At 33.4% G+C, this 13,152-nt stretch overlaps 1 protein-coding gene across 3 annotated transcripts in view; it reads left to right on the top strand.

Moving 5' to 3' along the window:
* Sema3a (semaphorin 3A) overlaps positions 1-13,152 on the top strand; it is a 318,416-nt gene that overhangs the window by 92,825 nt on the left and 212,439 nt on the right. For 2 of the 3 annotated variants that reach the window (XM_069996371.1, XM_069996370.1), the window contains exon 3: positions 6,143-6,342. In XM_069996371.1, coding sequence (XP_069852472.1) covers positions 6,228-6,342 — 115 coding nt within the window. In that variant the 5' untranslated portion in view covers positions 6,143-6,227. Of the gene's footprint in view, positions 1-5,451; positions 5,538-6,142; positions 6,343-13,152 lie in introns of those variants that run through there. The other variant, XM_069996372.1, reaches the window with a different exon arrangement.

Genomic DNA, 13,152 nt, shown 5'->3' with positions numbered 1-13,152 from the left:
GAATTCAATTAGCTACTAGGAGTTTCTTTAAGTCACTAAAGTAATGTATCAATCTACAGAAAAACAAAAGCAGGAATAGATATATTGTCACATATGTCCTCAACCCAAACCTTTCCCATTCAGTTCTGTAATTTAAGAAGATGAAAAGTTAGACATCCTGGATTTTCTTTCTCTTTGATACAACAGGGAAAAGAAAATGAATTCATGTTGATTGATTTTGCAAAGAGATTAATTCTATGGATGTGCCCTAAGGGGGAAAAATGGAAAATTGAATTTTCCCTACAAATCATTGTTAATAATAAAAACTATTGTTAACTAATAAACAATGTATTTCCTAATCTCTCCCATAAGGTGACAGCTGCTCCTATAGCCAGGACAGTGAAATCAAATCCAGAATATAATTTTGCACCCACACCACAAAAGAGAGTGAGAAGGAGAATGTTGTAGATTTGTTCAAATGATGTGTTTTACACTGGAGAAAATATAAAATGGGAAAGAATCATTGAAGTATTTTTTTCTTTCTTTCTAGTTCTTGACCTTTGGAGAAATCTGTGCTCTTAAGAAGCAGTGCATACTGTGCGTTTTGAATATCTATCACTAAAGAGTTGTACTGATCATTATAATAAACCCCTATAAGGAGCTTTAATTCTAGCGATTAACATTCCTGCTTCTTATTGAAATCTTTAAAAGCAATTTTTTGACTTTTCCTAGAATATAGAGAAGGTAACAACACACTAGATTGGAGGTGTAACATTTTCTCTGTGGTTAACTAAGAGAAACCCATGCCTCTCTTTGTCAGAATTAGATATAAAGGAATCCTTCAGACAATATTGCCAGTTTTTTCACTGTGTTTATTTAGAATGGATATGCTTATTTATATACCCAGTGAGAAGGTGTGTGAGGTGCCTTTACTGAATGCAAATAACTAGTAAGTTCACATCCTGGAACACTCAGCAGCCAACCTGAGGGTTTCATTTGTATTCCACAGATGCTTTGCCTTCCTGCTCACTGCCCTCATCAGCATGAACAATGGGATTTTTGTCTCACTTGAAAACTTTCTTGTTCATTTTAAGTTGAGGTGGAGACAGTCACTTACAAACAAGGCAGGTATTCTCAGTGTGTTGTTGTTTGTAAAATGTTCCCGTACTTAGGCACATTGAAGTCACTTACCAAATAATCTAATAAAGAAGCCAAGGTAGTAACAAACTCATTGAACAGAGAAACAAGCCATGGCAATATGACCATTTTAAGCATTTTTAAAGCATTGTTATACATGATTGATTTAAGAAGATAAATTACAAAAGAGTATATTCACAATAAAAGTGATAAATCCTGTATCGAAGTCTAGATTTTAGTCACTTTTGGCAATGTGGGACATGGACCTGAACTGACACTTCTCTACTCATTGTCTTCCATCCCCCACTCCAGTGCAATAATCTAAACAAAATGTTACTACTAACTGAACTCAAGGAAAGGACAGTGCACAACTTAAAAAAAAAATCTCAGTAATTTCTTATATCCATCCTTATCTTCATGTTTCTTAACATTTTCAGTCACAATGTGATAGTTTCCAGTCTCCTTTTTGCATTTGCTATATTTATTATTTCAATTCATTTAAAAGCAAGCATCCCCCCCCACAAAAGCATTACAAATATCAATCAAGGGAGATAAAGTTACTTTGTGAGTTTCTATTCCAGAGGGAATTGACCGGAAAGGGAAGGGTTAATGATTTTTATAGCAATGGAATTCTGCTTACATTTCACTGATTCCTTCTCTCAATTCATGCTTTCACACATTGCTTATACTAAAAGAATCCATAGGGTCAGATTATGCAAAGTATAGCTACATTTCTGAAGCACTGTTTTAACCTGCTGCTCCCAGTTCTCATCCTTGCTGCAGTGGTGCTTACACTTCCTTATCACTCTTGAATAGGAAAAAATATATACAAAATATGTAGTATATCAAATATGTAGTATACTAAAAATGTAATATATCAAATATGTAGTTCTGTCCATCAAAAAGATATGTTCTGATCCCCTAAAGATGTTTTTTTACCCATGAAACTCTTTTTGAGATAAAAGGGTGAAGGTTCAATTTCCCTCTATGAAAAAAAAACTTATTAAGAATAAATTTGAACATGGGAATGAAAAAAGGCAAATGTTTGAGTATTACTATAGTGAAGTTGATCTTAGTCCTTTATCAACTACTAAGGAAGCATTACATTGAAAAAAGAATAGCAGAACATAACAACTGTCAGATAGAAATATAGAAATATAATATAAAGATATATATTACATGACTCAATCAAAACTCACCTTGGAAAAAAATAACCTAAACTTTATTTGTAGGATTTATTAAGTTATTGGTCATGTCTTTTAGGTGAATTGATTCACCGTGGTACCCTGAAATTCCTAACTGAATAATTTCCCTTAAAGAGGTCATCTCCTGCTGTGGGCCACCAAGGCTTCTGGGGAATTACTTCCTCTAATCACAATACAGTGAGGGTTGAGGAAGAAGTAAGCTTGTTTAATCAATTTACCATAACTTTGATTGCATTTTATATATGTTATGTTTTAAATACATCTAAAAATATGTTCTCTTTATATTCTCTTATGTACATACACAGCAGATGTCTTTACCTGCTCTTCAGCCTGATTTCAGATATTTATAACTTAGTAATTGGAATGTCATCGCACCAATTAGAACAACAATTTATTATTTTCATTTCAAAATCTTCATAATAACAGTTCATAGCAGGTATTATACATACATACATATATCTCCATTCTTTTCATCCAGTAAAGGTAACTTTCACATGTGTTATCTCTGAAGATACAGGTCTTTATTGAATGAGATAAGAGTTGCTCGTCCTGTTGAGAAGTTAGAAATGCTGTTTCTCTCCAAGTACAGCATCCAGAAAGTTTTCATTTTTAGTAATTCATGTCACTTTGGAGAGATGTAAAATTAACAACTTCTGGTTTATTTGACAAAAATGAACACAGCACTTGCTCACACTGGACACTGACAAAGATAATTTCATGCTGAAAACTTGGAGACATAGGGAGCTCATTGAAATTAGTCTTGATTATCACATGCTATGGATTAGAAATTGAAAATTGAAAATTAAATGGTTAGAAGAAGAAACAACAATTATTTTATGTATAATTTAAACAAAATTCTTTACAGAAAGGTCAATTTAATTTCTGGATTTTTCAGATACACAGGCTTTTTATTTTTTTAATCATAGTTAATGTATCTATTTGTGTGAACTTCTAAGTACTTAGAATTAATCTATGACACTTATTCATTAAATTTTATGACTCTTGCTTTGAAAAATTAAAGCAAATTTTAAAAAGATATAATTATGTTCAAGTCTTTCAGGGAAAATATAAAAATAATAAAAATGTAGAGGGTAAGGGAAACAACCAAGCTAAAATAATATAGCGAAACTTTTTGCTTCTTCAAAATCTTTGTGTTTAAAAGTATGGAAGTGATTGTGTTATCCAATTCCAAGCACCAACTTTAAATTACTACAAAATAAGATAACTGATTTTGCAGTGAAAAAAAATCTAGATTGAGCCTTTCTTTTCCCTTTGGAGTTTGTAATTATGGCCCTGTTTTATATGAATTTGCTTTCAGCCTTTTACTTTTTCCTGGAATATATAGATATAGATATATATGATTAGTTCAAGATTAGTACCAGGTAGAACAGATGGGATTGTGAGATTGCTAATCCTGGTGAGTTTTGACAAAAATAAAAGATAAACTCATTCTTCTAATTATCAAGAAGTATAGTTATAAATACATTAAGGCATTTAAAGTTAATGAAAATAGTGGAACTATTTAAAGCCCTTAAATAATAATAGATGATGTTTCAAAAGGACAATTCATTAGCTGGATGGTCTAAATAATCCTGGTGACATGAATTCTTCTGCAGAATGAGTATCTATAGAGAGTAATCCATGGAAGACAGACAAGCCTCTTGTCCTGAGCAGCCTTAATCCGTTGCCCAGAGCATGAAAAGTGCACAGGATAACAAGTGTGGGAATCAGTAAGATCAACAGTATTTTTGGATTTTATTTTCTTAACAATGTTAACTGATCAATAGGCTTGCAGAAACTGACAAATACAATAAGATCTGTTTGACAAATCAATCTAGTGAAGTAAAGACACTCTCCCCTTTCACCCTCTCTATCCCTATAGGTCCATCTCCTCCACCTACAGGCACATAAACAAATAGAAAGGAGGGGGGGGAGAGAGAGAGAGAGAGAGAGAGAGAGAGAGAGAGAGAGAGAGAGAGAGAGAATTGTGTACCTTGTTGGTCTGTATACTTTAAGAAGTGAAGGCTGAAGAGACTTAGGACTTTTGATTGTTGTTTTTTTTTTAAATTAGAACTTGAAACTACTTCTGGGAAATGTTTTGTTTTTTAATTGTGCTGCTGAGATTCAGCTTCTCTTTTCTGTCAAGAAATGCCTATATATAAAATGCCATTATTTCTTATATATTTCAATGCTGGAGTAGGGGATTAAAGTGGGGGGGCATTAAGAAGGATAAGGCAGAGAAAGAAAAGGAAGGTCTTTCCTGTTAAGTTTTATACAACTTCTCCTCCCAAAATTGCATAATAATAACAATATCAGTTCTAGGGAAGAATAAGGGGAAAAATAGAAGAGACAATTTAGACACCACAGACACAGCCTATTTTGGAAAGAACTAATGATGTTTGTATAAAAGTCTAAAAACTTTCATGTGTTCCACAAAAAAAATTGTTAACTATTATTCACCAGCTCATGAAGACATAGGAAATATTCTTCTTCTTTTTTTAATGTTGGTCTTTGACACTCAGCAGGGACTTTTGTGAACTTTGTCATCTTCCTCTGCCCTTTAAACCAAAACTAGGGAAGTGGCTTTAATTAACGAGATGTGGTGCATTAAAAATGTAAGCCAGAGCATTCCAGAAGCTGGAAAACCATAGATGTTTTTAAATTCTGAGTATCCTTTTGAGAGTCCCCTGTAGTAATTTATAATTCTCAGCGGACCTATATTTGTCTTGAACTGATTGTTGAAATGGGCTTTACTAGGAATTTCTTCACTGAAATTGCACTGGGGCAAGGGAGAGCGGGTGGTTGAGCCTAACGGGGTTGGGAGGAGGGAGTGATCTCCACTAACAAGGCTTTAAAACCTTCAGTGGTTAAAGTTATACTGATGAGAAGGAGATACGTATTCACACACGCATGCACACACACACACAAAACACACAAGTTCAACAAGATTGTATAATGAGCATGGACTGTAAATTACGTAGGTAGCAGAATTCAGATTTTTTTAATCAAAATTGCACCCCCCCCGCAAAAAAAAAAATTGGCTATAAAACAACGCTTGCCTTGGGAAGTAAATTTATAGCTCCATGCCTTTCACAGGCACGCTGGAGGGTTCTGCTCCCGGCTCTAATCTCTAGGAGATGTTTTTTGCATATGTTGCATGACAGAAGAGAAGGGGAGTGGGTTGAGCTGCCTGCTCTCCCATTGTCAGCGGGTCTAGTGAGTGTTGGGGAAACCTGTCTATGGGATCCTGTGTCATCTCTCCCTGCATGTGTAGAGGAAAAGTCCGCTCTGCTCACGGGGTTGCTTTCTCTCTCTCTCTCTCTCTCTCTCTCTCTCTCTCTCTCTCTCTCTCTCTCCCTCTCTCTCCCACTCTCTCTCTCTCCTACTCTCTCTCTCTCCTACTCTCTCTCTCTCTCTCTCTCTCTCTCTCTCTCTCTCTCTCTCTCTCTCTCTCTCTCTCTCTCTCTCTCTCGCTCTCTCTCTTACTCTCTCTCTCTCTCTCTGTTTCCCTTTCATTCTGCTTCCCGGGAGCCGAGTGGAGCTGGGAGCAGGATTAGAGCCGGTACCAGCTATCAGAGGAGCATAGATAAAAGGAACTGCCCCTTAACCACCACTGCAGCAGCTCTTGTTATTTTTTTTTCTTTCTTTTTCCACACAACAGTTGTACCTCATTATCCGGTGCCTGGCTCGATTTTTTTTTAAGGGTTTGAAGTTTCTGTGCTTCAGTGACTGTTACAGAAGAAGAGGTGCTAGTGTTGCCGTGAGGTCTTGATTGTCAGCATTTATGAATGAAACTGACCTAAATCACCTGTTACCTCCAGTTTCCAGATTCTTTGAACTTCTCTGGCCGCACAATACAGGAAGGAAGAAGACTAAAGCAGCAGAGAGAACGGCAGCTCCTGCAGCATGGGCTGGTTCACTGGGATTGTCTGTCTGTTCTGGGGAGTATTATTACTTACAGCAAGAGCAAACTATCAAAATGGAAAGAACAATGTACCAAGGCTGAAACTATCCTACAAAGGTAAATATTTCTTTCTTTCTTTTTTCTTTTTCTTCTTCTTTTTTTTTCTTCTTCTTTTATTTGACTAGCTTAGTAATGCCTCCCCCCACCCCTTTTTCCCAACCCAAACCATCAAAGCTTTAGTTGAACCTGGACATTCTATGTGATCCTGTGTATATGCCTTAGATATTTATTAAAAGAAAAAAGTCTTCTATTTGATATGTGACAATTTAAATGCAAACAAAGAACATTTAATCACATTTGCAGAGAAGAGCTAGCTGCATGCCCTGTACATGCTGATCTGTATATTTTATGATGTCTTATATGCCATTAATTTTTATGATTTTACTTTTATTAAAATATGTCTTAACATGATGTTAATGTTAAAAACATAGTTTCCTTATAAAAGTACATACCTCACCTATACTAATTGGCATTGGGTTTTCTTAGTTTTAGACACTAAATGGTTAATCCTCATCATGAATATTCATTTCGTTCAAATCTGACAATCAGATGCCTAACATAAGCAGGGGATCATGGTTTGCCAAGAGAATATAAACTGAAGAGAACAGACTAGTTTTTCCACAGTGTGTTATGATTGTAGTAAAGGCTGTATATTTGACTAATTGGTGTAAAGCTTGCCTTTGAAATATAATGTTATTTAATTTGATTTGTTCTTCAGTGAGAATTGAGGAGACATTCTTTTCTAGCTGCATAGCTACTTATGTGAACTTCTTTGAAAAGAAAAAGTATAAATTTAAGGAAGAAAAAGACCAGCTTTATCACAGGGTACTTTATTTGGTTACAGTTTCATATATGTGGTCCTTTTTGAAATGAATATTTTAAAGGAAATATGTGATCCACATGTATTTGTATAGAGTTCATAGACTGATCTGTCATGAAATGCTAAAATTATTCCAAAATGATATTATCACTTTTAATGGCAATAAAAAGAATTTCTGTAACTCAGGTGTTGTTAAATGGAGTTTAACATTAAACTGTTCTAACTCAAGGAGTTTAACTCCCTAAGGTGTTGATTTCTTATAATTCTCAGGTTTCAAGAATTGGGGGGTGGGGCAGTGAGAAGCTTTGATTATGTTACATTTCAGTTATAAGATAAAAGAGAACTACAGAAGATCTGTAGATATGTCTGTTTACTATACATTGTTGTTCAGCCAGAAACTATATATATATATATGTATATATATATTATATATAATTTTCACATAGTGGGGACATTCTTTCTGAATGATCTAGTGTGAATGAGGTTGTCAGGTAGGAAGAGAATGTAATTATCACACTCTGGATTAGAAAATTAAACACCTATTAATTATGGTTTTTTGGATTTAATATGTACCAGATAAAATATACTAAATCAGAAAATAAATTTTTGCTCTAATATTTCTCCAATTCTGAATAAATCCTTAGCATCAATTAGCAGTTGCAATTTAACTACAAAACCTTTTCACTGTCATACAACATCAATTAATTAAATCTCTATTTTGTTTTTCTATAAGAATAGTCCTTAATAAGAATACATAATGTTATGGAATTCATGTTTTGTATTAGTCTTTTATTTTTCAGATGTCATCAAATAAGTCTTAAGTTAATGGTTCACTTTTTCCAAGTTGATACTCCCTATAAATAAGTTTTCCATGTTACTTTACTTTTCAAAGATTTGAATGGCTACATATATAATATTGGTTACCAAGAATGATAGAAGTACATTTTGAAATTCTTCCGAATTTAGAGACAGTTGTCCACATGTTAGGTAACCTGTCAAAGAAAAAAAATAGAAAATTATAGAATTATGCTTCCTTATTTTGTGAGAGTTTTATTTCCATGGTAATAGATTATTCTGCATTACAGATGAGGCATTCATACTGTCTATACATTGATCCTAAACATTGCATTTAATTGAAATCCTCCTTTGTTTAATACATATACTTCAAACTTGTCTATTGAAGCAAGCTGTATATGTTGAGGAGATGTAAATATTTGACAGTCCCTTTGTAAACCTCCTTGAGCAATGGCATCCATCCGAGTCATTCTGCTTTCCTTTAAATCAAAAACTACTCCCACAGTTATATGACAACTGTATTGATGCTCCAGGAGCTAGGCAATTTGGCAAAACAACTGTGAAATGAACAACAACAGAGAATAAAAGGAATGGTCCCAGTAGTTTTTTCTTCTGTCTTGTTTTATTAGTTTATCATTGTCTTTTTCCCGTCCTTTCACCACATGCCTGCTTGTTTTACCAAAGCAAATGTCTGGTAGCCAATTGTCAGTATTTAGTTTCTAAAACCATAATGTGGATTTTTTTTTAGCTTTTTCCTTTTCCTCCTGATTTAGATGTCAAACACACTTAAAACATCCTTGCATTGCCCTTAAACATACTACAGCATGACTCATCAAGAGTTAAATCCCTGCCAACCTTAATTTCCCATGGTCACTTGTTTTCAAAGATCCACCATTAACTCTCTCATTGCTCAGGTTGCCAAGATGAAGTTTCAGGCAATTACTGTGCTCACTTGCTACTTGTCTTCCTGGCTGGTGGGAGATGAGAGAGATTTGGTATGTTAAATGAGAAAGAAAAGGAAGTAAAAACAAGAAGGGAGCCTTTGTAGTGGATGTACACAGCACATATCTAGTAAGATACCTCTTTACTTTCTAGGAAAAAGGAATTGAGTAGATATGTTCAGGACCATCTGGAGAAGTGATAATATTAGAAAAATAGGGTATGCTAGATTTTCCTCTAAACCAAACTGATTTAGAATCCTTGTGGGGGAAGAAAATGTGAGAACTCTGTAAATCTCAGCAGTCACTTAGAAATTATCCTCAAGAAACATCCAGTCAGAGGTACTTTTGTTTTTGTTAAATGTATGCAATATAGCTGAAATACTTTTAAAAGTTGATGCATAACTCTTCAGTAACTTGATAACACAAGTCAAGCATGTCATTTTTGTCAGGAAATGTTAAAAAAATCATTTGATCTTTCATTCAGGATTTGTGGTAAAATATAGTCTTCAGAACAACCTATGTGAATCATACACACATACAAAAATAGGTTTGGGGTTTTAAACAAATGACAAATGTTCCATCATTCAATGTAATGGGCTTTTCCAAGACTCTGTGAACTTCACTTTACTGGAAATCAAAGACATGTGTAAGTCTCAATGCTATGGTAATCCTGTGAATCCAAAGGTTAAATCGATTATTTTAACCTTCCCTCTGTAGGGTGGAATTCGTAAATAGACCTTAAAAAAAGAGTGGACATTTAAAGTTTTTATTTTCATATTCCAGGAAGTGTTTTTTATTCTTTTCCAAAATCAAGTTAATTTAACCACTGTAAAAATGAATTAGCAGTTAATTCAAAACTCTCATCTAAATTTTCCTGTAACTGCTTGACAATTTATTTAATCAAAAGTTTCAAGTAAAATTTCTGATTTTTTTCTTTACATTTTGCTCAATTTACATAAGGGATAGTTTAGTAAATTTTACTTCTGGTATGTATATGTATATATCTAGTCACATATAGTATTACACATGAAGCTTAAGTACATATCTTCCTGTTGTGCTTTGTAGTTGAGAAAACAGATTGCCAGAAATTATAGTAAAATTCTTTACAAAAAGTAATACTGGCTTAAAATAACATTCATATTTTGAATTATATATATGTCATATAATAGAATGGGCCCATCTTTTAAGTCTTAAGAAGAGGTCTCAAGACTATTTTAAGTATTCCTATACTAATATATTATGAAATTTGTCTTATACTACAAATTTTCTGACAGTTTCAATAGCACTTATGTAGGAAAATTCATGCACACACATATGACACCACACAAATGCACATAGCAACACAGTTATAGATTTGTTACTATGCCCTTCACAGTATATATCTTGCCAGATTATCAGTTTTATTGGGTGTTTCACTCTTAAACATTATGATAACTAACAGTTTTTATTCACCTGTTTAACAAATAGGTTTGACAAGTACACATAGTACAAAATACTGAAGTCTAAGCATGAAATAAAATAGTTGCATTTCTTATGATTCAACTCCCATCAATCAAATGAGAGCTACTGAAAGCCACTAACCTGTTTCCCCTGTTGAAGCTGCCAATCAATTGACATTTGAAGTAATAATATATCCAGAAAAGACTAGCAACTAGAGAAGATAGCCAGGACCATCTAACCATTCCATATAAGTTTTAGCCCAAACAAGCCTTAAGTTTTATAATGATATTCAGTCACCACCAGCTCAAAGAAATCTGAATAAGTAAGAAATAAATTTCCAAAATTCTAATCTTAATGTTGCTTTTCCACTTGATTTAAAAACCAATCAATGGTATAAAATACACAGATAATTAGTGAATTGACAAGATATATATAAATCTATAATTCTCTTTTTCTTCTTATTTTAAATTACTAAACAATGTAACTGATAAATATGTTATGATTTGGAATCAGTTATAATTAAATATACTATTCTGGATTTCATTGAATGGAAATATTTTTCAAAGGAAATTTAATTAGAATTAATATGGTTATATATGTCCCTATTGACAGAATAAATTTGTTGAACGATTGGTTATACTGGATATGATCTTTAGGTGTAATTCACAAATTTCATTAAGGACTTAGGTTTTCATCACATTTTCAGATGTGTGCATCAAGAAACATGTATGTCATATTTAAAATGCCCATAGTAGATTATAGATATGGTTTAACTCTAATGTGCTCACTTAAACATGAATGATACATATCGAAAATTAAATGTCACATATCTCCATCTCTTGAAGAACTTTGAAAATCTGAAGTCAGCACCACAGTTAATAAGATTTATGAATTATTCCAAGGATTCCAAATATTTCAAATGTCCTAAATATTCCTGTGACTAATATTACAATAAATTTTGTATTGAGAATTGTCTAACAAGCTTTTCTTTACAAAGTTCTGATATTATATCTAGACTGTTAGTCTAGTAAAAACTATACTCCCTATCAGAACTTGTTTGCCAAGTGTCCACAACTCTTGAACTATTGAACTAAGATTAAAAATAGGTTAGGTTTTAATTTTAAAACACCAATCAAGCACAAATCTGAACAGAAGTGCATCTTGGATGGTCTTTGCCCCTTCATGACTTCTAGGGAGCTATTTAAGGGAATTATCATGATTTGCAGTTCTATGCTTCCACTAATAGGTGGCACTAGCAATTTGTGACAGCTCTTTCATTAGAATAGAATTGGGCAGGCTGCTAGAATAAATATACAGGATAATGTGTGGAGGTCAGGCTTGGGAAACCTGGCTTGAGAATCATGAGATATAACATGCACAACACAGAAGCATTAGTTAAGATGGAATTCACTAAGGATTCTGAGGTCCTCCTGGGATGCACTTATGAATATTTTAACCCTGCAAAAGTAAATGGTTATAGGTAAATAGATAAGTACATCTGAAATGATATTTTTATTTGTGTAATCATTTTGTAAAATATAAAGCAAACTAAATCATGAAATAGTGACACTAGACAATTAGAATTCATCCTATAAATATTTTGTGAAAAATAAAGTATGTTTATTAGGGAATGAATTAGCCTACCTGTCACATATTATTGCCTTCTTTTATAATTGGAAAGTAGCTAACCGAGAAGATAAAATGTTGATACAATTCTATTTGTCATAATTTTCAAAAGAATGTATCCCGATTTCAATTATTTTTGTAATTAAACTTATGGAAGAATCAATAAATTCTATCTAACACAAATAAGACTGGATGTCTCCAGCTCCTATCTCCTTCTACTGCCAAGACATAAACATCAGTACAAATAGTTAGTTCACACACTGTTTCTAAACAGTAACCAAGCTGCACTCTGTCAGACCCGGGATAAGAAAATATACAATTTATACATGAACTCGGGAATGAATATAAGCAGAAATAAAATTTTGTTGATAAATATGAAGATTAGTTGGGTTTGACTATTTTCTGCAAACTGATAGTAAAACTTGCGGGGATTACAATTTTGTTATCTTTTGAATGAGTCATCAAACCTGCATTTCAAGGTTTCCCTTGCATAGAAAGATGTGATGTATGATGTAATATTTGACCAAATCCTACAGAAACTACTCTGCTACTACCATAGCAAATATGCCTTTAGATAAAATATAATGTAGTCACTTAGATCTTTATCAGCAAAGTGGAACAATTCTTTAGAGTACATGAATTGCCTTCTTTTGGCGTGTACAATGACTTTAGTGGATTGCTTTAGCTGTTTAAATTCTGAAGTTTGTGAGGTAGGACGAAAATTATTTATTTTTATCATCTCAATAGCTACAACAGACTCACTGTGACTAAGTGACTGTTTTATTTGACATACCTTTCATGTTTTCATTTTCTTGATGGCATTGAAATTGAACTTAAAGCTGTGAACTTGCAAGGCAGGTGCTATACCATTTGAGCCACACTTTCAGTCCATTTTGCTTTAGTTATTTTCAAAGGAGGCTGCTGTAGGTTGATACTCCTACCTAGGCTTCTTTTGTCTCTGGGGATCACAAGCTTATGTCATAATTGCAACACAGATGGGATAATAGGCATGTAACACCACACTTAATTATTGGTTGAAAGAGAATCTTGAAAATTTCTTTTTATTCTTACTTTCGTTAGACTGTGATCTCCCTATATCTGTCTTCCAAGTAACAAGGATTAAAGAGTTGATACATACTAACCCAGCTATATTTTTTTTAATGAAATGTGTCTCATTGTCTTCACTTTTGGGTACAGAAAGAATGCAAGTTGATAATTAATCAATTACAGTTGAGGAATGCATTA

The sequence above is a fragment of the Dipodomys merriami genome, unplaced genomic scaffold, assembly GCF_024711535.1.
Source record: "Dipodomys merriami isolate MVZ:Mamm:240054 unplaced genomic scaffold, mDipMer1.0.p SCAF_5, whole genome shotgun sequence".
NCBI classification, from domain to species: Eukaryota; Metazoa; Chordata; class Mammalia; order Rodentia; family Heteromyidae; genus Dipodomys; species Dipodomys merriami.
This window is presented reverse-complemented; position numbering and strand designations above follow the sequence as displayed.